General features: G+C 58.8%; 1 protein-coding gene across 2 annotated transcripts in view; it reads left to right on the top strand.

Moving 5' to 3' along the window:
• Positions 1–25,188, top strand: part of DNAH17 (dynein axonemal heavy chain 17) — a 96,033-nt gene that overhangs the window by 1,465 nt on the left and 69,380 nt on the right. The window contains exons 2-17 of one of the 2 annotated variants that reach the window (XM_072781800.1): positions 315–740; positions 1,616–1,809; positions 2,618–2,810; positions 3,073–3,172; positions 3,343–3,428; positions 3,556–3,681; positions 4,507–4,659; positions 4,766–4,852; positions 6,448–6,615; positions 6,876–6,992; positions 11,503–11,768; positions 12,462–12,657; positions 14,549–14,695; positions 19,079–19,187; positions 20,552–20,655; positions 23,994–24,134. In XM_072781800.1, the coding sequence (XP_072637901.1) occupies positions 396–740; positions 1,616–1,809; positions 2,618–2,810; positions 3,073–3,172; positions 3,343–3,428; positions 3,556–3,681; positions 4,507–4,659; positions 4,766–4,852; positions 6,448–6,615; positions 6,876–6,992; positions 11,503–11,768; positions 12,462–12,657; positions 14,549–14,695; positions 19,079–19,187; positions 20,552–20,655; positions 23,994–24,134 (2,532 nt within the window). In that variant the 5' untranslated portion in view covers positions 315–395. The remainder of the gene's footprint in view (positions 1–314; positions 741–1,615; positions 1,810–2,617; positions 2,811–3,072; positions 3,173–3,342; positions 3,429–3,555; positions 3,682–4,506; positions 4,660–4,765; positions 4,853–6,447; positions 6,616–6,875; positions 6,993–11,502; positions 11,769–12,461; positions 12,658–14,548; positions 14,696–19,078; positions 19,188–20,551; positions 20,656–23,993; positions 24,135–25,188) is intronic. The other variant, XM_072781801.1, reaches the window with a different exon arrangement.

Here is a 25,188-nt window from a genome sequence, read left to right as displayed (position 1 = left end):
ACCCTCCAACCTGCCCCTTCCCTTGTCTCATCGGGCCTCCCCCGCCCCCGCACCTGCGGACCGGCCCGTCATCTCCCGCCCTCACGTGTCCCTGGCGCCCATCTCTGCCCTTCCCAGCTTTAGCTTCCTGGTCACAACAGACACGGGCACTCGCCGCCGCTGTGTGGCCCTGCGCCATGGCGACAGCCCACCGGCAGGGCGGGGGCGGCTGTGCAGCGGGGTGGACCGACGGGACCCCTGTGCCCCCCCTGCCACAGCCCCCGCACAGCGGCCGGGCGCACGTTCGCGAGGGGACTTTCCTCCCCCTTGGCCAGGACAGAGGCTCCACGCGTCTCCAGAAACAGCGCTGCGCCAGCGTCTCGGGCACCCGGCGGGTGGCGTAAGGAGGCGCCGCGATGACCATCACGCCGGACGTCAGGTTAGAGTATTTGGAGGGAGTAGCCTCCCTCATTCTGAGGTTCAAGCCCGACAAGTGGAGCAAGCTGATCGGAGCCGAAGAGAACATGGTCTTATTCACCGAGTTCTTTGAGAAGCCGGACGTCCTGGTTCTGGTGTTGACGCTCAGTCCCGCCGGCGTGATCATACCCTGCCTGGGCTTCCCCGCCGCCCTCAAGTCCAAAGGGGTTTACTTCATCAAGAAGGGACCAGAAAACATCGGCAAGGATAACTACAAGGACCGTCTCCTGTATGGGGACATCGGCCCCGCGCCCGTGGACCAGCTGATCGCCACCGTGGAGGAGGTGGGTGCCGGGCGGGCCGGCGCTGGGCTGGGGGCCGAGAGCTCTGGAGGGACAGTGTCTGTTTCTCATACTTGTGGTGAGTGGCCGAGAGCCCTGCTGCTCAGAGAGTGGCCCCGGGCCACAGCGTCAGCCTCCCTGGGAACCTGTCAGAAATGCAGGAGCCCGGGCCCTGCCCGCCCTGGTGTGGGGACAGACCTCCAGGCGGTGCTGTGCACCTGAGGGCCGAGAAGACACAGCTAGCACCTGGTCCTCCCTCGATATCGTTGGGACCTCAGATGCACTGGGCGCGGCCCACAGGGTCCCAGGGTGTGGGCCACTTAAGTACCAGGAGATGGGCTTCCCAATTCTGAGACTTTGAGTAAAGAAAGAGAAAGAACAGGGTGCAGTCTGATGCGGTGCCGTTTGTCCTGCCTTGTCCCCGTGGTCACCCCAGGCAGGGATGGCAGCTGCGTCCAGATCTCTTCTCATAAGGCCACCAGTCACATTGGATTTGGGCCCACCCATGGGACTTCATTTTAACTTAATGACCTCTTAGAAGGCCCATCTCCAAAGACAGCCACATGCAGAGGTGCTGGGGTTGGGTCTTCAACATGCACAAGTAGGTGGCCCAGCTCCACCCCTAACAGCGCCCCCGGCCCCCACCGGGCAGCAGCAAGCGTAGTGAGCCACTGCTGGGAGAGCTGGGGCTCTGTTCTTGGGGATGACTTTGCTGTTGGGCTGTCATGCTGAGTCTGCGCTCCTCGACCAGCCATGCCCCCTCCTGGCGTGGACTCAGTGTCCCCAGGTTCCAGGCACCGAGGTCTCCCTATTCCCCCCGGGAGCCACCAGGTAGGAGGGGGCATGAGCACAAGAAGTACGGAGCCATTCCCTTTCAGGTGCTCTACTCTCTGTTAAACCAAAGCGAAAACTTGAGTGGATGGCCCCGCGTGGTCTCGGAAGACATTGTGAAGCAGGTCTACAAGCTGAAGAATGAGATGTTTGTGATGGGGGGCAAGATCAAGGGGAAGACCCTGCTGCCCATCCCGGAGCACCTGGGGAGTCTGGATGGCACACTGGAGTCCATAGAGAGGTATCTGCTGAGCCCTGGCAACTGGCCAGCCGGAGGAGCCGCTGACCCTGTACCCCAAGGATGAAACACGGGAGGACAGGTGGTACCATGAGATGGTGCAGAGTCTGAGATCAAAGGCACAGGGGCAGGACAGGGGGGAGCCCCGGAGCCCCTCACCCAGTACGCTGGGTACCAGTCCGGGCCTGATGTGCCATGTGTAGGATGTCACGCTGCCCCCGGCATCACACAGCCAGGAAAGGGGATGTACCGACTTAGGATGTGGGTGCTCAGGGGTGCAGAAGCGGTTTTCAGCAGGTGGAGACTGTGATTCTAAATAGAGGTTGAGTCACCTCAGAGGCCCTGGGACACACGAGGACTCAGACGTCCCCTCGCACCTGCTGGACCACCATTTGCAACTGGCTGGTGTGTGAGGCTCTTGGAGCTGCTGCGGGGTGACAGCGTGTTCCACTTGCACACATCAGAGGGTGACCACTATTGGGAGGCTCATTGTGCAGGCAGATCCTCCGCTGAGAGTCCTCCACTCGGCCCCCAACACAGCCTTGTGTGCCTCCAATAAGGACGGCCAGGGGAAGCCACATTGAGCATGGATTATGTTCCACACTTGGTCTCATCCTTGCTCTGCAGGGCTTCTCTTAGCTGGGAGATGGGGGGGCACTCTTCCAGCCTCCCCAGGTGGCTGCGAGTGAGGAGCATGGGGCGTGAGGCCAGATGCGGTGCTGCTGGAGGTTGCTTGGGGCCTGTTGTCGGGGGGGCCCTGGGGAGGCACGATCCCCGCGCAGAGCATCTTGCCCGACCTTCTGCTGCGCAGGATCCCCCCTTCTCTGGACAACTCGCTGCTGCACTCCATCGAAACCATCATCATCGACTGGTCCCACCAGATCCGGGACGTGCTGAGCAAAGACTCGGCCCAGGCCCTGCTGGACGGGCTACACCCCCTGCCCCAGGTCGAGTTTGAGTTCTGGGATGCCCAGCTGATGAATCTCAAGTGCATCCACGAGCAGGTGACGCCTCCTCTCCACGGGGGTGGCCGGCCCTCTGCTGCTCAGCAGCCAGGGGGCCCACGTCCTAGCCAGGCGAATTCGTGACCCCTCAACCCTTCTGTGCGGACCCCCAGGATCCCCGAGGGGACTCGGATAGCCCGGGCGAAGTCCTCGGCTCCAGCAGCTGCGGGGTCACAACTTTGGGTAGCAAAGTTGCTACTTTGGGTAGCAACTCCGAGCTTCTATGGGAGGCTTACGTCCGTTCCTGTTCTCTGTTTCTCAGCTGAACAGGCCCAAAGTGAACAAAATAGTTGAGATCCTGGAAAAAGCCAAAAGCTGCTACTGGCCGGCCCTGCAAAATGTGTACATGAACGTCACGGATGGTGAGGCGGGAAGCAGCGGGTGCCTTCAGCGAGGGGCTGGGGCGCCTCCCCACAGCTTCCTCTGGTTGGGGGGGGTGTCCTGGGTCCTGAGGGAGCAGGTGCCCCATGATCACAGAGCCGCCGCCACGGGCCCTGGAGCTGTGTGTGCCAGCGACGCTCTCGCTCTGCAGGGCTGAAGGAGGCCAACGACATTGTTCTGTATCTGAAGCCTCTGCGGATCCTGCTGGAGGAGATGGAGCAAGCCGACTTCGCGGTGGTGTGTTGGCCTGAGGAAGGCCCCTGTGAGGGGCGGGCAGGTGCCCCGGGGGGGCGTGGGTGCCTCTTCCCGGAGCCCGTGCAGTGCAGCCGGCAGAGACGCCGCAGGCCGGCCCGTCTCTCCGCAGCTCCCGACCTTCATCGCGAAGGTGCTGCACACCATCTGCTTCATCTGGGCCACCTCGGAGCACTACAACACGCCCTCCAGGATCATCGTCATCCTGCAGGAGTTCTGCAACCAGATCATCGAGATGGTAGCCTTGCCCCAGCCCCGCCGCCGCCTGCTCCTCCCGACTGGCTTCCTGGGCAGTTTGGGTTTATTGATTTGAGAGAGAGAGAGAGAGAGAGAGAGAGTGCTCTCGAGCAGGGGAGAAGCGGAGGGAGAGAAACCCCGCAGAGCAGGGGACCCATGGGGGGGATCCCAGGACCCTGAGATCCTGACCTGAGCTGCCATCAAGTGCCGGCCTCGTCGCCAACCACGTCACCCAGGCGCCCCCTCCTGGGTGCTTTAAAAACAGGCAAAGATGTTGGCAGTGGGGTTTAGAGGCCGGGGCTAGGCTTGGGCCCTCCTGGAGGCCACCCAGGGCTCTCTCATGACCTGGGCAGCGTCAGCCCAAGCAGCCGCCGCCAGGAGGGAGGAGGAAAGGATGGGGAGGCGCTGCCCACCGAGGCCCAGGACCCCAGGACTCGGCCAGGGTGGTGGGATTTCTCTGTTCCTACACCGACACGCCTCGGGGCTCCCCCAAGCACAGACGCCCTTCCTTGCTTGCACAAGCACGCCCTCCCCGGCCTCCAGTGCTGGCGTCTGGGCCTCCTGCATGCAGGCGTGGAAGGGCCCTGAGCGGCAGGACCGTAGGCCTTGGCCCCTGGAGGCCCCCCAGTCACCTCCTAGTCACCCCCCAGTCATCCGGGACCGAAATCTGTTTCTGCTGCAACCGTGCTGGGGGTCCAGGGGCCGGCAGCAGGGGACTGGAGGGACGCGGGCCCACAGCGGGCTGTCTGTGAGCCGCCGGGGCCTGCGGGTGGCACGTCACCCGGAGGACTCGTGGGGACTATGGAATGTCCTCTCCTCTGCCCAGACACGCACTTTCCTGAGCCCAGACGAGGTGCTGAAAGGCTTGCAGGGAGAGACGGAGGAGGTTCTGAGCGGCATCTCCCTGTCCGTGCGCATCCTGAAGGAGCTGTACCACACCTACGATTTCTGCTGCGCCAACATGAAGCTTTTCTTCAAGGTCCAGCCTGACTCTAGAGCAAGTTCGAGGGCGAGAGGGCGTGGGCTCCCCAGGCCTCCGAGGGAATGTGTGGGGCAAGCGCGGCCTCCTCTCTGTCTCTGGACAGGACAAGGAGCCCGTGCCCTGGGAATTCCCTTCTTCTCTGGCATTTTCCAGAATGAATTCCTTCTTTCATCGCATCCAGACCATTGAGGTAAAGGGGAAATGTGGTTGAAGCTGCCCTGACCTCAGCAGAGCTGCGTCTCCCCGGCTCATCCCATGTCCACAAACAGTCTCCTGTGGGGAGCATGAAAGCCACACCCAAGCACCCTCACTGTGGGGAAACCAAGTCAGGGGCCGGCCATTAGCCAAGAGCAGAAGTGGCCCATTTTGGCTGCTTGCCCACCATCCCATGCCTGTGTCTACACACAGGCTGATGACAGGGGGCATGGACAAGGTCGGGAAGCCGGGAGGCCAAGGGAGAGGGTTAGCGGGCTCGTCAGGACAAGTGTGGGCAGGGCCAGACCCTGCAGAAGCGCCGTCAGATACATGGAGCAGACACAGAACCCAGAACAGTTTTAATTGGTTCAAGACGGCTGCCTCCGGGGAGAAGAGCTGAGGCGTAAAGACGTGGGCAGGGCAAGAAAGTTTGGCTTTTTGTCTGTAATCTTCCATATGGTCCGGCCCCTGTGGTTGTTTGTATTTGTGCACATACTATTCACACCATTCAAAAGGGAAAAATCACCCAGAATCCCGGAGGGTTGGTTTTGCCGACGGCCACCCCCGTTAGCAGTGGCTGTGGGCGGTCCCGCCTGGTCTCCCCCCGCTCCCCAGCCTCTGGCCGCGAGGAAGGCCCCCTGAGGACTGCAGATTTACACCACTGGGTGTTCTTCATGCCCAGAGGCCCGCCGGCCCCAGACCAGGCTCCTACAGTACAGGTGCTGAAGGGGGAGGAGCTTCCTGGGAAGGGGGCTTTTCAGAGCCCGGGATGTAGCCAGGAGCACGAAGCCCTCCTCCTGGCAGGCAAGAGCCCGAGCTCAGGGCACTGCCACGCTGCTGCCTTTTGTTGGGTCTTCTTTGGGGAGGACATTTGGGGAAGATGGCCCCAACCCCAGCACCGGGCTTAGGGGAGGGACGTGAGCACCACGTGAGCATCTTGCATCTAACGGGGCCGGGCCCGGTGTCCCGAGACCAGCTGGGGTCCTCAAGGGGCCTTTGGGAGTCGCGCCTTGCACAGATGTGGGAAGTAACGTGATGGAACCGGGTGTGGCTAAATGCCAAGACAAAGGGCAGAGGAGAGTTCCAGAAAGGAGAGCACCACCAAGGGCCAAAATTAGTTGGAAAAGCCTCCAGGAGGAGATGAGACGAGAGCCCCTCCTCCAAGGAAGTGGGATTTGCATGTGCACATCCGTCGGGCATCCCCTGCGTGAGGGCATCTGTTCAGATCACCGTAGGGACGGGTTCCACGTGCGGATGGTCTTCCGAGAAGCAGAGGATTTGAAGCTTAGTCAGAGCACCAGAAGCTTCCACGGGCCTTTCCAACTGCTTCCGGACAGGAGCCGACCTCATCTCTCCCTTCTGCTCCGCGTTCACAGCTTGGAGATGACTCATGGGGCACTTTGTTCTGTCCCCTCTGAGTTCCAGGAAGGACTTCAGAGGACAGAAATAAACAGAGGGTCCCCCCTCCCCACTGCCATGTGCCCCCACGGCTTCTTGCTCCCTGGCTCCTCCGTGCTGGGGTCAGAGATAGATCAGTGACCGGTCCGCTGTTCAGTGATGAAGATCACTGGGGTGTTTTTCCTCCACCAGGATCTTTATAAAACAGCCATTGAGTTTCTGAAGTTGGAGAAGATTGAGCTTGGAGGCGTGAGGGGGAACATCCTCGGAAGCATGGTCACTCAGATTTACGACGAGGTCTTTGAGCTGGTGAAGGTCTTTGCCGAGTGCAAATACGACCCCTTAGACCCAGGAGATTCGGTAAGTCGGGCGCGGCCTCGTCTGGACCCATGGTGGATGCTCCAGGAGTCGGGAGGTACATGGAGGGAGTGTTGGTCATGTTCTAAAGACGTCACCGAAACTTCACCTAGAGGTGTCCCCACGACAATGAGCTCCATCCTCAGAGGGAGCCCCCAAACCTGCCAGCGGGGTCAAGGGTTGGGGTTAGGGTCAGGGTCAGAATGAGCACTTCCCCTGCTTTGCATGCTGACTACCAGCTTGACGTTTTAATTCACTTTCAGAGTTTTGATGATGATTATGCTGATTTTGAGACCAAAATTCAAGACCTGGATAGGCGGCTGGCCACCATCTTTTGCCAAGGGTTTGACGACTGTAGCTCTATTGAGTCCTGTGCAAAGGTAGGTGCGGGCAGGGGCCCGCGGGCTGCGATCTGTTGCAGCAGAGCCCACCTCGGGCTGACCTAGTGATGCGCCGTCCTCTGCAGATAAGGAGCCGACCCAAAGGGGCGCGGGAGCCTCTCTCAGTCTCAGAGCTGGCCGTGGGGAACACCCAGGCAGCTCCTCTTGGGTTTCACCGCCGTGTCGTCGTAAAATAAGAAAAGGCAATGAGGATGAGTTACTTTCCTGGTTCTCACTAAGTGAAGGTGTCCATTCTTACTCGATTCAGCTTTCCCACTGCTTAAAAGGACCCAAAGTTAGAGACAAAGTTGCCGCAAAAATAAAGCACACACACTTTTTGACCCACTGCACTGAATTCACCCCCTCTTCAACATGCGAGACCCCATGAGCAGCGCAGCGGCATTAACCGCTGGGCAGCGAGCGGGGTGCTGGCTGGGACTTGTCTGCCTCCTGTGTACTTTCCTACCATATCCGAGTTGTGAGCGTTAAGCGTACAGCACTTTTACACTTAGGAGATGAGGCTATTAAACAGGGATTTTAAAAAATAGGCAGTTGGAAAGCGTTAAAGACCCCTAGAGGATATCAATTCAGGGGAGAAACACAAACAGCCAAAACACGAGTACGACTAAGTCTGACCTTGAGACCAACCAGAAAAGTCCCTGGTAAAACAGCAAGGTGGTGACTGCCACCAACCGAGCCCGTTGGGATTGTGAGGAGCTGGGCGCTCCCGCCCCCACTGCTGGTTGGCGCCACCGGAGGTGCTGACTGCATGTGCGCTTCTGGGCTGGTTTCCTGTTGCTGCCATGACAAATGACCGCAAGGGAAGCCAGCTAATTTAAATAATAAACGGGAAAAAACATGATGAGCATAGTAAATTTGCACCCTGCCCCTACTCAAAATAGCAGCGCTCTGAAGTTGGACCTGATGGCTGCTGGACCTTCCAGGGTTTTGTGTACATCTGAGTCTCATCAGACAGCTCAGCACGTGGGCAATTGTGCCCATTTGTCAGCGTCATAGACTGAGGCATGGGCTGTGCAAAGACCCCTCGGGACTTCCTTCCAGCACCATCTTAGGCAACCATTAATCTACTCTCATCTCTATAGACTTGCCTACTCTCACATGGCACTTTTAAAATTTTTTTAAAGATCTTATCTATATTTTGAGAGAGAGAGAGAGCATAAGCAGGGGGAGCAGCAGAGGGAGATGGAGAAGCAGGCTCCCCACTGAGCAGGGAGCCTGATGTGATCTGGGCTCCATCCCAGGACCCCGGGATCATGACCTGAGCCGAAGGCAGATGCTTCACCGACTGAGCCATGCAGGCGTCCCTAATTTTTTGAAAAATGAAGCCACCAACATGTAAAAATTGAGAAAGTTCACATAAAAGTACAGATTTTTCACCTTCTCTTGGAAAAATAGATCCGACCCCACTGGACACACAGTCCCTTGTAGTAACAAGCAGCTGAAGGGGAAGAACCATTAGCCCCTGTGAACAGAATGTGAGTGGCCCCGTGTGCCCCGTCCCCACCGCTCCATGGTGTCCCTGCCCCCTTCTTCCTGCATCCACGTGGCCTGCCTGCCCCCACAAATGACGGAGCGGGGAGTCTCTGCAGATTGATCTAAGCTCACCTGGAGAACTGGGACTGGGCACGTAAATGGGTGAATACACGGGTAGCTGTTCTATTTCTGCCTAACGTTATGCGTGTTTGTCGACTAGGACACCCTGCCTCCTCCCTTCACTTGGCAAGTGTCTGGGTTGCTGCAGGCAGCTCCGTGCCCACAGGAGACACCCGATAATTATTACAGGATCTTGGGTCCCACGCACTTTGCTAAACTCGGTACCCGCGTTACCCGTCCCGTTTTCACCAGCCCCAACAAATCAAGAAACCTGCCCGGGGTCACACGGTTAGCTAGTGAGCAGAGGAGCCGGGACCCCAAACCACCCCCGAGGGTGGCCAGGCGGGAAGGCAGTCGGGATGGCCCCAGGCAGCTCAGGGAGCTGGTGGGCCTTCTGGATCCCCGACGCAGGTGCCAGGACGTTCCTTTGCCAAATTTTAGACGTTGGCTTTTAAAAAATGCAAATGTGACGGAATTTGAAACTCCGCCATGTGAAGAGCGATTAAGTCTTGGATTGAGTTGGCGCTCCAAGCGGAGCATCAGTGGATGCGAATCAACAGAGCACCCCAACGCCGTTCCCGTCTCCGGAACGCCCTTCCCCCTAGGTAGCTGCCTCAGGCCGCCTCTGCGGGCGAGGCCCCCCATCCGCGCCTCCCTGCCCGGCCCCCCCCCGCTTGTCCGTGTGTGTTGATCTCTGCGCGCTCCTTGCCTTCCCAGCTGGAGCGTGAGCGCCCCGAGGACAGGCCCTTGACCCAGGGGCACTCCGAGCCGAGCCGGCACTAGGTGCTTTGGAGCTTTCCCCGTGGAGGGAACTGGCTCCAGACGAGAGGAGCGGACTTGGACTGAGGTCACTGATCTCCAAGGGCGACCCGAGGGCCGAAGGGTCCCTGAACACAGGTTTCCAGCCAGGCCTCCCCGGTGATGGGGTCTCCCAAACCGGAAGACAGTGCTGATCGGGCGAGCCGGGCCGTTAGGATAGTGTGGTTAGGATAGTGTGTCTCACCCCCTATCAGGGGGGCGCCTCCACGCCTCCCCCTCCACCCCCGTGGACTGTGACTTTGTGTTGCGGTCGCTCCAGGAGAGGGGAGCTGGGCTGTCCCGTCCCCTTCGTGAGGAAGAGTGGGGGTGCGTCATCATGCCGAGGGGAAGGCCCCCCCACCCAGGTACCTGCAGGGCTGAGCCTGGAGCCCACCCACCAGGAGCTTCGGGAGGGGGCGGGGGGGGGGCAGAGGTGCTGGTTCCGTCCTCTCCCTTCTCTTGAGCTCATCCCCTCTCCTGTTACGGCCTCAGTCCGGCTTTTGCACGCAAAAGGGAAAAGTTCTTCCCTAAATTTTAACTTTGTGCTTTTGCTAGATTGAAAAGAGAAACAAAACAAAACAGAAAGGAAACTGAGGGAGAATACCGTGCCTGTCAACCGTGTCCCCTCCAAATGCGCGGCTTTGTCGTTTCTCTCCCACTTGGCGACTGCTCGCCCTAATGAGGACGGGCCCTGGGGCTCCCAGCCCCCCTGGATTCCCTGCAAGTTCCCGAGCTGCCCCGATGATGAGGCCCCTGTTTCTCACTGTCAGGGATTCACACGCAGCCAGGAATGTTCTAGAGCAATTTTCCGCATGATCTCCTGGCGGAAAATAAAATTAGCTTCCTTCCCAGGAGCCAAAAACTATGTAAATGAGAAAAGGAGAGGAGGCGGGAGGGGAACAGGAAGACAAATAGGGAGGCTCAGGGACCAACAAGACGCACCTTTTTCTCCCAAGCGGCACCTGCCACCCGCATGCCCTGTGGAGCTGAGCTCGGAGCGCCCGGTTCAGGTTCCCCCAGCGGGCCAGCTGCCCCGTCTGGCTTTCAGGGACCTGCAGATGTCTTTTTTTCCTGCAGCTGTGTCCCAATCTTACCCCAAAAGGCCATTTTGGGGACGTTGTATCCCTCAGACCAAAAACTGGGGCAAATCTGAGACCCAGGTCCAGGGCCCCCAGGCACCAGGGCTGTGACAGGTGTGGCCTGAGCATTATTGATCCCCGTTCGCCTGGAGGGCGGCTGTCATTGGCCTGGGTCTTGGATGACCTCAGGCCGCTGTGGAGCTTCCAGAACTCTCTCTGCAGGTTCTCACCCCGTCAGGCCCAGCCTCAGGCCTACACTGCTCCTAGGCTTCCCTGCGCCCCGACCTGGAGCGGTGACCTCCTAGGAAACTCTCCCTCTGATTCCAGCCAGGAGCCTAACCGAAACACCCAAAGTGTCTTTCTCTCTTCTACTAAGTTTTTTTATTTTTTAAACGATTCCCACTGTTTACCGTACGTAGATTGCGGGGGTGATGAGCCAGCTCCCTGCAGAGGTACTGGGGGCACGGTCACTGCTTTCAGAAATGTGCTGTGGCACCTCCGGGATTAATTCAGGGCAGTGGCATCCAGCCAGCAGGTCTGCAGGCCCAGCCTTTCCAATCCCGGAAAGGATGCATGACAGGGGACGCAGGCTGTCCCTACTCCCCGGGGACCCAGGTAACCTGGGCTCAAGCCCCCAGGGTCGTGCCCTATACACCTTCCCCAGCTCCCTCTGTGATTTCCTCTGGTCCTCGGGGATGGCGTTATGTCAGCACATGTCACCTGGGCCCCTGTCCCCGCCTCCCCTGCACCTTGCTCAGCCTGACCCCTCTCCTGGGCCTAGAATGTTTCCAGACCTCGGACATAGCTTGTGGTGCTGGGGTGCAGCCAGGCATCTGGGGACTCGGCACATGTCAACATGAGAATCACAGCGGCCTAGAGGTTTTTTGTCCTGACGGGGCAGATGTTCCCGCTCCTCAAGTTTGGCTGCGTGCATGCCCGCAACCACGAAGTTGGAGTGACCCTGGGGATGGGGCAGGAGGTGGGACCTCAGCGAAGTCGCATCCCTCGTTTCTCCCCAGCTCCTGCATATGTGCGGGGGCCTCCTGGAGCGGCCCCTGATCCTTGCGGAGGTGGTGCCCAGGTACTCAGTCATGCTGGAGCTGTTTGACGCCGAGCTGGACAATGCCAAGACCTTGTATGACGCACAGCTTGCGGCCTCTGTGGACGGCAACGTCCCCCCGATCCACAAAAACATGCCGCCAGTGGCCGGGCAGCTCAAGTGGAGCCTGGAGCTGCAGGAGAGGCTGGAGGCGCCCAGGAGGGACCTGAAGTACATAGAACACCCGTGAGTCGCGGTGCCACCCGGGGCCACCCGTGGGCAGCGTGCGCCTGAGGCTGTGGGAGCCCAGCAGGGTCTCTCCTGACTCCCCGAGGGCGGGAGGGCCAGTCCCACACTTGACGTCGGCCAAGCCTGTCCTTCCCAAAGCACGATCCCCAAAGAGACCCCGTCCGGTGTCCCTCGTCCTCTGGGTGCCTTCTCAGTGAGCGCGGCCAGTAAGGAGCTGCTCGCCCTGCCCTAGCCGGTCAGCCTGCTGGATAGTAACAAAGACCCCCCGAATTAGGGCAGACCCTGGCTATTTCATCAGGGCTCGCCATGGCGGGTGAGGGGCGCGGCCACTGTCACTGTCACTGTGTCTGGCAGAGACTGGAAGGCAGGCAGGGAGGGGCGCGCCCTGACTGGACGCTGCTGGCCTGGGGGCTGGAAGGGGGGGAGCCTGTGTGGTTGGGCTGGGCACCTACTTGGCTCTCTCCGGCTGCTCCTAACCTGGGAGGGAAGCTGGCAGTCATCAACCGAGTTCTGGCCACTTGGGACCTGTGGCTACAGAGGTGATGGCTTGGCTTCCTGGCCCAGCTGCTGCAGGTCGAGGGCCATGGTCCTCCCAGCCCCGAGGAAACAACGCTGGCTGCCTGGGCACATGTAGGGCGCTTGAAGAGGCCCTGACGGAGGCGTGCCCCTCAGCACCCTGTCCGATTCCAGGGTCATGTCCAGCTCAGAGGCCAAGCTGATCTACCAGAAGTACGATGAGATGATAGAGCTGCTGAGGCGCTACCGGGAGAAGACCTACCAGCAGTGGGTGGCAGGCGTGGACCAGGATTGCCACTTCAACCTGGGGCAGCCCCTGATACAGCGGGACCCCGCCACCAACCTCATCCAAGTCAACTTCAACAAAGCGGTGGGTGCCGTCCCGCCACTGGGCCCGGGAGGCGTCCGTGTCAAGGGCCTCGGGGGGACCAGGGCCCCACGGCAGGTGGCGGGCGGCGGGCGGGAGAAGCCTAGAGCCCGCCGTTGCTGCTGAGGCTGGTTCCCTTCCCCCAAAGCACGGGCTTGTGGGGGCTGGTGTCTGTGACGTATTTAGCTGCAGCTTTGGTCCTTAAGGCTGAAGCACGTCCAGGAGGTATTTCACACACGAGACAGGAGCATCCCTGAAAGCAGCCCCGGTGACTACGCTCCCTTAAAGCGTGGCTGCCTTTCACGGATCCCAAGAGGAAACGTCGACTTGAGGATTGACAGGAGCGTGCAAAGAAAGGTCTTTGCAGGATCTGAACAGATGGGCCCTCTGGTCAAGTCAGGGCGGTGGACGGAACTCCCAGCGGGCTGCGGGGCATGCGTCCTGTGTCCCAGGGCTGAGCCAGAGCACCCAGGACAGAGGTGGGGTGGCCCGGGTTCCTGCAAGGATGTGTCTGCCCCGCTCTGAACACCCCCCCCGCAGTGACACTGCAGGTTTCCTCTGAAACCTCCTCCTCCTCCCCTATAATTTATTCTTTTTTAAGAAAAAATTCAATAAATACTTAGCACCTACTTTGTGTATGTGCTTGGAATAAATTAGTGAACCAGACAGACAAAGATCTCTGTCCTGGAGCCTACATCTTGCTGGAGGAGGAAGAGGCCAGGGAGAAGGAAAGGAAGGGGGGGAGGGGGGGAGCAGGTGGGAGGAGGGGGGCGGGAGGGAGCACAGAGGAGTGTAACAGCGGGAAGGTGCTTAACTCCGGGAGGCGGGAGGCGATGGTGAGTCTCTGGGCAGGCTTGAGGAGCATCCACAGAGCGGGGCACGGGGCGCGGGTTCAGGTGTTGGCCGAGACTCCCCGGAGGTCAGGGAGGTGGTGGCCAGCACGCTGGGGGAAAGGCCTTTGAGGGCGGCGGGGGCGGCGGGCTGTAGGACGGGCAGGGGCCTGGGTGGGAGTAGGGTGAGCAGAGCGCTGGGGTGGGAGGGGAGGGGGGTGGAGGGGGGAGGACGGCCCCACTGAGAGCGTCCAGGGCCACGGAAGGGCCATGGGTGTTTATGCTAGTGACACGGCCGCCGTGGCAGGTTCGGGAGCAGAGGGGGTCCCTCCAGGTGCTGCGTGTGAACAGGCTGGGGGCGGGCGGCCGGGGCGGGGTGGGGGGTGGCGTGGGAAGACCAGCGGGCCTTCTGCCGTGGTTCAGGGGAGAGGCCATGAGAAAGAAGGTGGTGGCCCGGGGCCAGCGTGGCAGCGACGGGGGTGTGAGGGCTCCTGGATTTCGATCACAGAGCCCGCGAGACTCTGGGTGGGTTGGAAATAGAGTCTTCGAGGAAGACGGGACCAGCCCCAGCATTTCCGGGCTGCGCGACTGGGAGGATGGACCTGCCGTCAGCCGGGGGTGGCCTGCAGAGCCGGCCTCGGGGCCCCACTGCTCTGCTCTGGCCACGGCAGGCTCGAGACGCCACTGGACATCCAAATGGAGACACTGAGCGGGCAGGCGGATTCGGGAGTCTGCGGGTCGGGAGGGAGGTCTGGGTTGGGGTCTGGGTGTCTGCCACGCGTGAGTGGTTCTTACAGCCATGCTCGGGGGTGGGGGGGTGAGGCCACTGAGGCGACAGTAGAGCCAGAGGGATGACACCCTGCGACTCTCGGGCATGCACATCCCTACAGGGTCAAGCAAGCCTGATGGCGGCGCCTGGGAGGGCCTGGTGTCCTGGATGCCAAGAGGAGGGCGTGTGCCCAGGACGGGGAGTGAGCAGGGAGTGACGGCCTTGGCTTGTGTCGCTAAGTGCCATGCCACTGGGGGCACGCCCTCACCTCCTCTGTCGTCTTGATTGGCCTTAGCTGGTGGCGGTTCTGAGAGAAGTCAAGTACCTGGGCTTCCAGCAGCAGAAAGAGATTCCAGCCAGTGCCAAGAATCTGTTCTCACAGCACGAAACCTTCCGGAAGTTTGTGGGCAACCTGGAACTCATCGTTGGCTGGTACAATGAGGTGAGCTGATGTAGTTTTGTCTCCTTTGCCAAGTTTTGTGTTTTGTTCAGAGCGTAGGACCTCTGAGGGCAGGACAGGGAGCGCGCTTGCACGTCGGAGATGTGGCGCGAGCCACTCCACTACTGCTGCACACGGTGGAAGCAAAGCTGGTGACAACTCAGCACAGCCGATGCTGGAAGCTTCCAGTGGACTTTGGCTCATGTTCTGGCTCCATGACTGCTTAGAGGGGCCTTCGTCTCCTAAATGTATTTTGCTCAGGGTAACATCGGTCATTCTATTACGCCACTCACGCGTAGCAGGGTGGGCATCTCCTGGAACCCGGCCGGGGTTACAAATGTCCCGGCGGCACGCGGTGAGGGGGTGCAGTGAGAGAGCCGCCCATTGAGGTAGGCTGGGGCGGGGCCAAGTCCCCGTCTGCTCTGAGGATCCAGGTTCCATTCGGGGGCTCCTGGTGGCTCAGTCAGTCGGGCATCCAACTCTTGATCTCGGCTCGGGTCTCGATCTCGGGGTCGTGAGTTCAAGCCCCACATCGGGCTCCACGCTGGGCATTTGAACAGGCTTTAAAAAAAAAAAAAAAAGAATTCCTCTTCAATCAGATCTGGGGACCTGGCCCAGGGGATTGTGAAGAAGCTGGTTCTGAGTAAGAGCAACTGACTGGGGGACACAGGCTCCTGGCACCGGGGCCGTCTGTCCAGAGCACCCCCTTCCTGGCACGAGAACCCCTGGGAGCTGAGTGGACTGGGGCCACCGCGGGCCGCCGCAGGCACCCCCTTCCATGCAGACCCCACCCGCAGCTCCCTCTTGTGCCATCGGTGCCACAGGACCTTAACTCCCGCCCAAGCACGGCGGATTAGGGTGGACGTGGGCTCCGCGCGAGTTCCCTGGGGCCGCTGCCACGACCGGCCGCGGGCTGAGTGGCTTCGGACAGCGGACAGCGCGGCTTTACTCTCTGCCAGTTCCAGAGGTCGAAGTCCAAGATCTGTTTCCTTCTGCTAAAGTCGCCGACGTGTCAGCAGGGCTGCTTCCTCCCGGGCGCTCCACTGGGCTACTCTGCTTCTTTGTTTTTCCCACCTCCTCGAGGTCACTGCTCCCCCAGCTCCGCCTTGGGATGACCGCCCCTCCCAACCCCCAGTCTCTGCCTCCCTCTTCTCAGGACCTTGTGATTGCACTGCCCCCCCCCCTCCGATAATCCAGGATGAGCTCCCCGCGCCAAGGTCTTCAGCCAAATCACATCCGAAAACTCTCTTTTGCCTGGCAGCAGATCCTAGGGGCTCGGGTGCGGATGTCTTCGGGGAGCCCTTGGGCCCACCATGCCCACCTCATCTGGGAAAGGGCCAGCAAGAGTCCCTCCACTTGGGAATTGGAATCGGGTGCCAGCCTCCTTCACGTGGGAGCCACAGGAGGCGGAGGAACAGGGAAGGAGAGAGGCACAGGCTGCAGCAGGAAGGGAGCGGGAGCGGGGAGTGCAGCTGGCGGCCAGAGAGGCCCCCCACAGAGGAGGAGCCTGGACGTGGACGTGGCTGGTCCCGTCCCTGTGGGTCCTCCAGATGCGTGCATGTCCCAGGCTTTCCTGTTTGTGGAGGTTCTGCACCCCCTCAGGAGACCTGCACCAGCTCCAGCAGGCCGATGGTTCTTGCAGCCAGCCTGCACGCGCCCCCCACTTGCACCCAGCCTGGTGCTCCCCAGATCCCCCGAAACAACCGTCCGGGACCAGGAATGTTTCGTTTTTCTGCTCCGCGTCTCAGATCTGTCCCAGAGATGCTTCTGCTCCCGGGTTCCTGACCTGGGGGCCTCTTCCCTTGAGCCACAGGGCCGGGCCTCTTGTGGCCTCCCCTGGCCTGTCTCCTAGGGGCCCCAGCAGGAGGGGCCTGGGAGGGGAGCTCCTCCACCCGCCGCCCTGCCCCCCGCCCCCCACTCGGTGCCCTCTGAGCTGGCGGTCACTAGAGCACAGCAGGCCACGCACCTCCCTCCTGTGACAGCAGGAAACAGCAGGAAGGTGTGAATCCAAAGGTGCTTCTGGGACCCAGGCCTTGCTTACCCAACACGTCGTGGACGGGATGGTGGCCAGTAACGCCGTGTGTCTGATGGGGCCCAGGAATCTGGTGTTGCCAACAGAAGAGTGAGAACATCACCAAAGGATTGCGAGCGAGGCCCTGGGGAGCCCGAGTAAATCCCTGCCCTTGGCAGAAGGGACCTCCTTCAAGAACATGCTGGAAAAGCCGAAGGCGAGGAGCCATCACGTAGGTTTGTCAGAGATCATCGCGGCCACCCGGCTCCCGCTCCGCCACACCCGGCAAAGAATCGAGCCGGGATCTGTTCCTTACCCCGTGCCACCAATTAGGATATGGTCGTAACGCCCCCAAAATGTGTTCAGTAGAAACTACGGTCACCTCGTTTTCATTAATTTCATTTTTTTCAAGATAAAAATTTAATCTCTGTCGTCTGTGCGGCCAACTACAAAACACCGGTGTCTGCCGTAAGCGCGTTTCCTCGACTTGGCTTCTCTGGGAGCAACTGTCTTCAGACTCCGAGGGTTTGGCGTCCGCCCGCCCCAGAGCACCTCCCAGCTGCAGCGCTGCGACAAGTGTCCACGGGCTCCTCCCAGAGCAGAAGGCTCCCGGCGGCGGCGAGCCAGGGGAAGGTAGTGCAACCAGGCTCGCTCACGTCTCACAGCGTCGGAGCGGAGGGGGAGCCGTGGTGCCTGGAGGAATGCGCTGCGGGGTCTGCGGGAGCACCCGCGTGTGCTCCCCGGGGACAGTGCCCTGAAGATGTGAGTTTACAACCTCGGCTGTGACAAGGCACACAGGACGCACAGGTTACGGCATGAATCTCCTCACCACGAGCTTCGGTTACTCGGGCCATTACAGCACGACAGTGACATTCAGCTACTCCTCTGGGCCATCACGGGGCGGGGGGGAATAGGCAATGAATGAGTGGGCTCCCCGAGTCCCCGAGCGTCCGCGTCGTTCGTGGGCGAGCGCTCCCCGCCGGGCTGGCCCCGACGCACCTGCCGTCTCCGCCCGCCACCAGGGGCTCAGCCCCCTCGCCCAGCTCCCTAGGTTCTGTCGAAAGGGCTCCCCCCGCGACTCCATTCCCAGGAGTTAGTTCCTAAACGTACCAAAGAGGCGCGTCATGAAACGGTCTCGCTTGACACACCGTCTCCAGGCAAGGGTACCAAGGACGGGGAAGAGACCGCGGTTTAGTATCTAAGCTCCCATGAGAAGACCCAACACTCCACGTTCACTCGCTCCGTGATCCCCGTGGATGCCTTCTCTTATTTCTGTCCAGTTGCTCCTGGCGACAAGCTCTTAAGCTTTATTTCTCTGCCCTGGACCACCCACTTGGAGGGCAAACCACCGGAAACACTTGAGGGCAGAGGTCCGCAGGGCTCCCCGTGGAAGCACCAGGTGTGTGGAAGGTATGCCAGGTGGCGGGCATCTAGTGTACAGCTCTAGTTCTACACGTATCCCTCACTTTCGAGAGTAGGAGTGTCCTCGAAAAGTTATGCAAAACTAAAATGTTGCTAAATAGAGGGGCTCCCGGGTGGCTCAGCAGGTTGCGCATCTACCTTCAGCCTAGGGTGTGATCCTGGGGTCCCGGGATCGAGTCCCGCATCGGGCTCCCTGCGTGGAGCCTGCTTCTCCCTCTGCCTGTGTCTCTGCCTCGCTCTCTGCTTCTCATGAATAAATAAATAAAATTTTAAAAATTTTCCAGATGGAGATTCCAGAACTTAAATGGTGCTTGTGATTTAAAGGAATAATTTCTAAAACCTGGATACACCCTCCTTCTCCTTTTCCTCCCTCCCCCTGGTTTGTGAACTGACATTGCTTCAGGCAATTAAACTAATTTCTTAGAGAAGGGGAGGACCGTACCAAGACTGTAGAGCCTGTCCTGTCGCTCCGACCTGCTCACGACTCGAACGGCTTCCCTGCAGATCCCGGATCTCCTGTAGGTAACCAAAATGCACATTTTGGATTCGTGACCAAGGAGAGATTCTGAGCCCAGGCCTGCTCCAGTTTACCTGCGTCTGTTTCTTTATAGGATTCTAAGCCAAATAAAAACAGTTTGGGATCGTGCACTCCCTGGTCGTCCCGTTATCACCTTTCCTTCCGTCTCTGCCCCGTACCGTGGGTAACGAAGACTTAAGTGTATGCATAAATCCTTGGTGACAAGAATAGTCTTACAAGTTGAAATCTCAAAAACAAACAAACAAAAAAAAAAGTTGAAATCTCCTGGAATTCGATTTTTACGTAATTCCCCATTAAATGACACTAATTGTAATTGGTTTCGTTGGCACCAAGTGATAAGACCCTTACCGTGAGACCGTTTTAAATCTGGTGGGATTTGGAACAGAGGCCTTGAAACCCGGCCTTTGTGTTTCAGATAAAGACCACGTTGACGGATGTAGAGCTTCCACTAATAAAGTCAGAACTGGAAGCAACCGATGTCAAATTATCACGTGCTGAAACCACGCTCTTCTGGAACAGCGAAGGTACCAAAGCCACATTCGTCTCACGTGTGGGCTCCACTTGGGAGGGCGGGGAGGGCGGGTGGGGGTCCAATCCGTCCAGCGTCTGTCCTCTGACCCTCGCGAGTGGCTGCTTCTACCGCTTTGACTGCAACGGGGTTATGTTTAAGGCCAAAGGATAGTTCCACCTGCTTGCCCTTGTCCCAAGGAGACCATTTGTGTCACTTAGGAAAGTAATCCGGCAAAGACCCCTTGGATATCTCTCAGGGTCCCAAAGGCTCCACGGGGAGCTTGTGGGGCCTGGGGCTTCGTGGTGGTTCCCCACGCAGGTACGGTGGGCGGTCCCAGGGTAGGCGTCAGAGGAGCAGAAAGACGTGTGCCGGGGATCCCCGGGTGGCTCAGCGGTTTAGCGCCTGCCTTTGGCCCAGGGCGCGATCCTGGAGTCCCGGAATCGAGTCCCGCGTCGGGCTCTTGGCATGAAGCCTGCTTCTCCCTCTGCCTGTGTCTCTGCCTCTCTTTCTCTCTCTCTCTCTATCATAAATAAATAAATAAATCTTAAAAAAAAAAAAAAAGACGTGTGCCCATGAGGCAGCAGACACCCCTCCCCAACCTCCTTCACCCCTGGACCCACCTCAGTGGGCACCACCGCCAGGGCTCTCCCCTGAGGCCTGCCTTGTGCCATCCTTTTGGCCCTCTGCAGCCATGTCCTGCCTCTACTGTCTCCATGAGAACGTGGACTGTCCAGCTCCCTGAAGCCAGGGTCGGCCTGGACTTTGTGCTCAGAGAAGCCTGTACTTCTCACCGCTGCCCAAGGACACCCCTCTTTCCAGCCGCTTCAGCCCAGACTAGTCACTACGCTCAAGTGCCACCAGGGCCTCTGCTGGTGGTTGGAGGGGCAGGGGCGCATGGGGTGCGGGGTCCCCGGGTGGAACGAATGACCCACCTATTTGGGGAGAGGCCAGTCCTGCTTCCAAAGACACACCATGGGTGTTGCTCCTCAACGTGGCATCCATGGAGCTCTCGAGCGGGAGACGTGTTTTCCCAGAGCTCTCGTGTAACGATGAGCACTCAGCCAGCGCAAGAGAAGTGTTCCTCTTACTGAATGGTTCCTTCTGTAAGACCTTTGTAGGCTGCGTTCCTCCACCCATATATCAAGGTTTAAGTAATGACAACGCCCCAGCAGTTACTGCCCACCGAGGCACCCCCGTGGGACCTCACGACACGCCGCCTTGCACCACCCCCGTCTCCGCCCCGCCAACCTCTGAGCCGGGAGATTCTTACCGTTTCTGACTCAGGCCGTCACTGGGTTCAGATCTCCTCTGGTTTGTCACAGTTTCTGCATTGTGGCTCACGCTCATCTCACCACCACCTTTATGTTTACATTTTAGGTGTGTTAGAATATATTCAAGAGATGCGAGAAATCCTCCACAACTTGCAGAACAGGATACAAAAAGCAAAGCAAAATATAGATGGGATTTCTCAGGCCATGAAGGTGAGTAAGCGGCAAGGCACCGAGCGGGGCTTAATCCGAGGCCCAGGAGAGGGTCCCTGGGTAAAGGGACCACGCGGAGAAGCTCTTAAGAAGGGCCAAAGGCAGCGGGAACTTGCTGTCTGAGGCTCTGGACCACACGGCCATGTAGAGGTGGTCCAGGGCAGGGAAGTCCCGGGCCGGCCCGCAGAGGTCAGTTCTGTTCCATTCTGTTGAGCTCAGCAAGAGAGCTTGCGGGGTCCCCTCTGTGCCAGGCGGGCACCGGGAGCAAGGGGCGGGCCGGTGTCAGAGGCTCAGCCCCGCTCTGTGAAGCACCGAGGCGACTTCCACTCAAGTCCAATCCAGGAAACGGGGTGTGTGGGGGGGGATACCCTACACTAGCCTCCCCACGGTCTGTCATCAAGGCCCTGATGCACAGAGGCGTCCATGGAACACGTCCCAGGGCAAGTTTTAACTCTCCCCGGTCGTTAGTTTTCAAGGTCTACTATGTGGCTCCACTTTGTGTTCGAAACAGTCACGTGTAGGCTGTGTTTCTCCATCACGATATCACGGTATATACGGTGTATAATGACAACGCCCACCGCGGCACCCCCGTGGGACCTCAGGTCACGCAGCCTTGCACCACCACCCCCTCCGCCCCACCAACCTCTGAGCCGGGAGATTCTCATGTTTCTGACTCAGGCCGTCATTGGGTTCGAACCTCCTCTGCCTTGTCACAGTGTGAGCCCCCTTTTCTGCATTGTGGCTCACGCTCACCTCACTGCCATCCACTCAGGTGTATTCCGTAAACCGTAGGCAAGGATCATTGCCCCTCACTGTTTATTTTTCCTGATTCAGTTGTCATTTGAGTAGAACATCTCCCCAGGATGTGTCTGCAGGCAGGAAGTGTGCATTGATGACATACTGTCTGGGTCCTTGCTTGTGTCTCTTGACTTCACCTCGCTGACAGCCATCCCGCCCAGGCAAAGGATGTCTGGATATGGTCCTTTCCTTTCAATGGTCTAGAAACATCTCTAGTGAGCTCGGGCTGCCCCGATGAAGCCCACCAACCCGGCCGCTAAAACAACAGAAGTGTATCTGCTCACAGTCCTGGAGGCTGGACCTCCGAGATAGGGGGAGCCTTCCGGGCTGGTTCTCCGGACGCCTCTCTCCGGGGCTCGCAGACGGCCGTCTCCTCCCGTGTCCTCATGTGGACAGACGTACATCCTCTGTACGCATCCATGTCCTGAGCTCCTCTCCTTAAAAGGACACCCACAAGATTGGCTTTGGGCCCGCCCTAGTGACCCCATTTTAATTCAATCACCTCTTTAAAAACCCATCTCCAAATACAGGCCTTGGTGCCTGTATTGTATTGGTCAGGGCCTCCCCCTGGGAATCTGGGGGACACAATCAGCCATCATGGTCCCCGTCTCGTAGCCTCACGTTGACAAGGCAAGGGGCGGAGTGGCTGTCCCATGGGCGCCCCTGCTCTCTCTGGAGACACGGCGTCAAGTTCCTCATTGCCCTCAGGGCTCAGAAACGCCACCACGCTGTGTCCAGATGTGAGCCCCCTCCTTTTTTTTTTTTTTTTTTAATTTTTATTAATTATTTATGATAGTCACAGAGAGAGAGAGAGAGGCAGAGACACAGGCAGAGGGAGAAGCAGGCTCCATGCACCGGGAGCCCGATGTGGGATTCGATCCCGGGTCTCCAGGATCGCGCCCTGGGCCAAAGGCAGGCGCCAAACCGCTGCACCACCCAGGGATCCCTGAGCCCCCTCCTGTCACTGTCCCCTGGACCTGGTTAGGTGTGAAATGGGCCGTATTTGCCCAGTTCGTGAGTGGGCACCTTCTGCACTCGTTCACTCGCTCGCGCATATCCCCGTCGGGAACTCACAGTCTCCACGTTCACCACGGGGCCCACGAGGACGAGAGGAGTGATGCTGCCACCGGCTCAGGCCGCTGGGGCTAGCCGTGCGTGCTGACGTGGCTCGCCCTCTGCGTCAGAGCAGCAAAGACGCCCTGAAGGAGGGGAGGCCAGGGCCCGGGCTCACTGTCCTGGTGTGCCTGGCTGCTGCCACCCGACGCCGCAGGCTTAGACGGCTCTCGGCTCCAGAGGCGGGCTCATGGCGAGGGCTGCTTCCTGGCTTGCAGATGCTCACCTTCTCACTGTGTCCTCTCGTGGTGGAGACAGAGTTTAGTCTCTGCCTTTTCCTGTAAGGACACTAATCCCATCGTGGGGGCCTCACCCTCGTGCCCTTGTCTGGCTGGCCCTGACCACCTCCCACATTAATCCCAGGTACGGGGAGAGTAATCACGCCGGCCTCTCGGGCCTGGCCCCTCGTCATCTCCTCCCTACCTCCTTTCAGAAGCTGCTGCAGGGCCGAAAGGCGAGGGGTGGATGGCGGGCCAGCTCACTCAGCCTTCGGCTGCAGGGGTGAAGTCTGGAGGAACCCTGGCCCTCCCAGGCACAGGCCCTCCCATGGGTTACTCCATCCAAAAGTCAACAGCAAAACAAGACCATAGGTAGCATCTGACTCCTTAGCTGAGTGAGAAAATCAAGTAATTTTTAAAGAAGACAATTCAAATCAGTCCTTTAGACCTGAAGTAAGTAATTTAAAAAAAAAAAAAAAGGTATATATAGTTATCAGATACTGGGCAGAGGAGGGAGGCAGGTGAGCTAAGCCCTGTCGTTCACACCAGAGGCTCAAGATGGTCTGGACGTGGCTAAATCCAACATAGAGTCCCACAAACCTTCTAGGGCACTGCGGACAGCTATCGGGGGTAGAGCTGAAGTTCCCACTGGGAAACAGGGCAGGGGGATGGAGAGGGCTGGGGCCAAGGGGGAACACGTTTTGTCCAGAACCTGCTATGGGTTTCATTGCCATATGTGTATCACTCTGATGAAAATTTAAGATTAAAAAAATCTAATTATTGGATAATTGAGTAAAAGCAAAATTATAATTATAGATGACTAGCATCCTTGCAGCAGGACTCCCAGTTGCAGGAGGGCCAGAGCCCCCCATTCCCCGCACCTCCCTGCCCCAAGTCAGTTGCCCCCACAAAAGGGACTCATCCCCACTAGACCTGCTATTTGCAGCTATGGACGCTTGGCCCAGCTCTGCCCATACAGCCCTGACCCCAGGGTGACTCCTCTGGGCTAGTTGGGTAAAGCCTCCCAGTGGTCTCCTCGCTGCCCCGAGCCCCTGACTGGTTTGGAGGTGCCTGGCAATCCCTCAGGGGCTCCCAGGCCTCTCTGAGGGACAAGGACATTCATACTGACGAGCATGGGGCGAAGCCGGGAGACCACAGGCATTTTCCCCCCCAGTGTTTGTTTTCCTCACTCCCCCCTTTTCCTGACAGGACTGGTCTGCCAACCCGATGTTTGAGAGGAAGGACAATAAGAAGGAAGCCCTGCTGGACTTGGAGGGGAGGGTGGTCAATTCTAACAAGCGCTACGCTGCGGTCAAGGACGCTGGCCTGAAGATCCAAGCCATGGTCGCGGTGAGGACTCAGCCAGAGGGGCCTCCGACAGGCCGCTCACTCTTGGTAGAAGAGGGAGAGCCAGAGATGCCATAAGAATGACGTTAGAGTCATAGAAGGCTACGATCTCTAGTCTGGGAGTCTTATTTTCAAGAAGCAGACTATCCTAAACGTACACTTGTTAGCCAGGTTCCTCTTGCAATGAGTCCCGCCCCCCTCTGTGCTAAGGGGTCGGCACCCCCTACCCTGCACAGAGCAGTACGGACAAGTGACATCTTTGTACGAGGTCAACACGTCTTGTTTCCCTGAGAAGCACTGTGTGAGGCGGGCACTGAGTGTGTACCCGGTGTCCTTCAGGGTCTCCCATCATGAGCGTGAGGAGGAATGTGGAACGAACGTGTGTACGTGGTGCATGGGTACCAACACGTTTAAATCAGGGTGCTGTGCAAGCACACACGTTGCACTCCCGAGAGCATAGGTTGTCCCTTTCTGCCCACAGTCTCAACAGCCGTGGGCCTCACTCTGAGGGACGTGCTGCCTCGTTCTGAGGGAGGAGGCAAGATGGTCACCAGGCGCCCCTGGAAGCACCGCCTGGGTTCCTGCCAGTGTGGGGGTTCTCATGCCTTCCTCACTTGGCAGCTGTTTCTTTCTAGCTCGCAGGTTAGCTTATTTCTGAGGCAAATGTAAAAGGTGGAGCTCTGCATTGGCCTGAAAAAGAGAAAATTCTCCCTTGAGCTCAAGATATTTTCAGTTTTCTGGGGGTTTCCCAGTGCTTGGTACAAAATCATGGATATGGACTTAAATGATGGATCATCACCCCAGACAGCCTGTGGGCCCCACTGGGTGGAGGGTCTATGGTTGGCTGTTCTCATGGTCAAGCCATTGCTTGGAAGGTCATTAGCCTAATGGAGTGACTTGACTGGACCAAAATATTTTATCTCGTTCTCAGATCCTCTTCCTTTCCCCTCTGCTGTGGTGCCAGAAGGTCTCCTAAATTAAGATGTTAAACTGCAAACATGACTTGGAAGAATTAACCAATTAATCTGCAACACTCTCAGATGTGTTGGAAATGGGT

The sequence above is a fragment of the Canis lupus genome, chromosome 16 (assembly GCF_048164855.1).
Source record: "Canis lupus baileyi chromosome 16, mCanLup2.hap1, whole genome shotgun sequence".
Taxonomy (NCBI): Eukaryota; Metazoa; Chordata; class Mammalia; order Carnivora; family Canidae; genus Canis; species Canis lupus.
The sequence above is the reverse complement of the archived record's forward strand: the minus strand, read 5'-3'. Positions and strand labels throughout refer to the sequence as shown.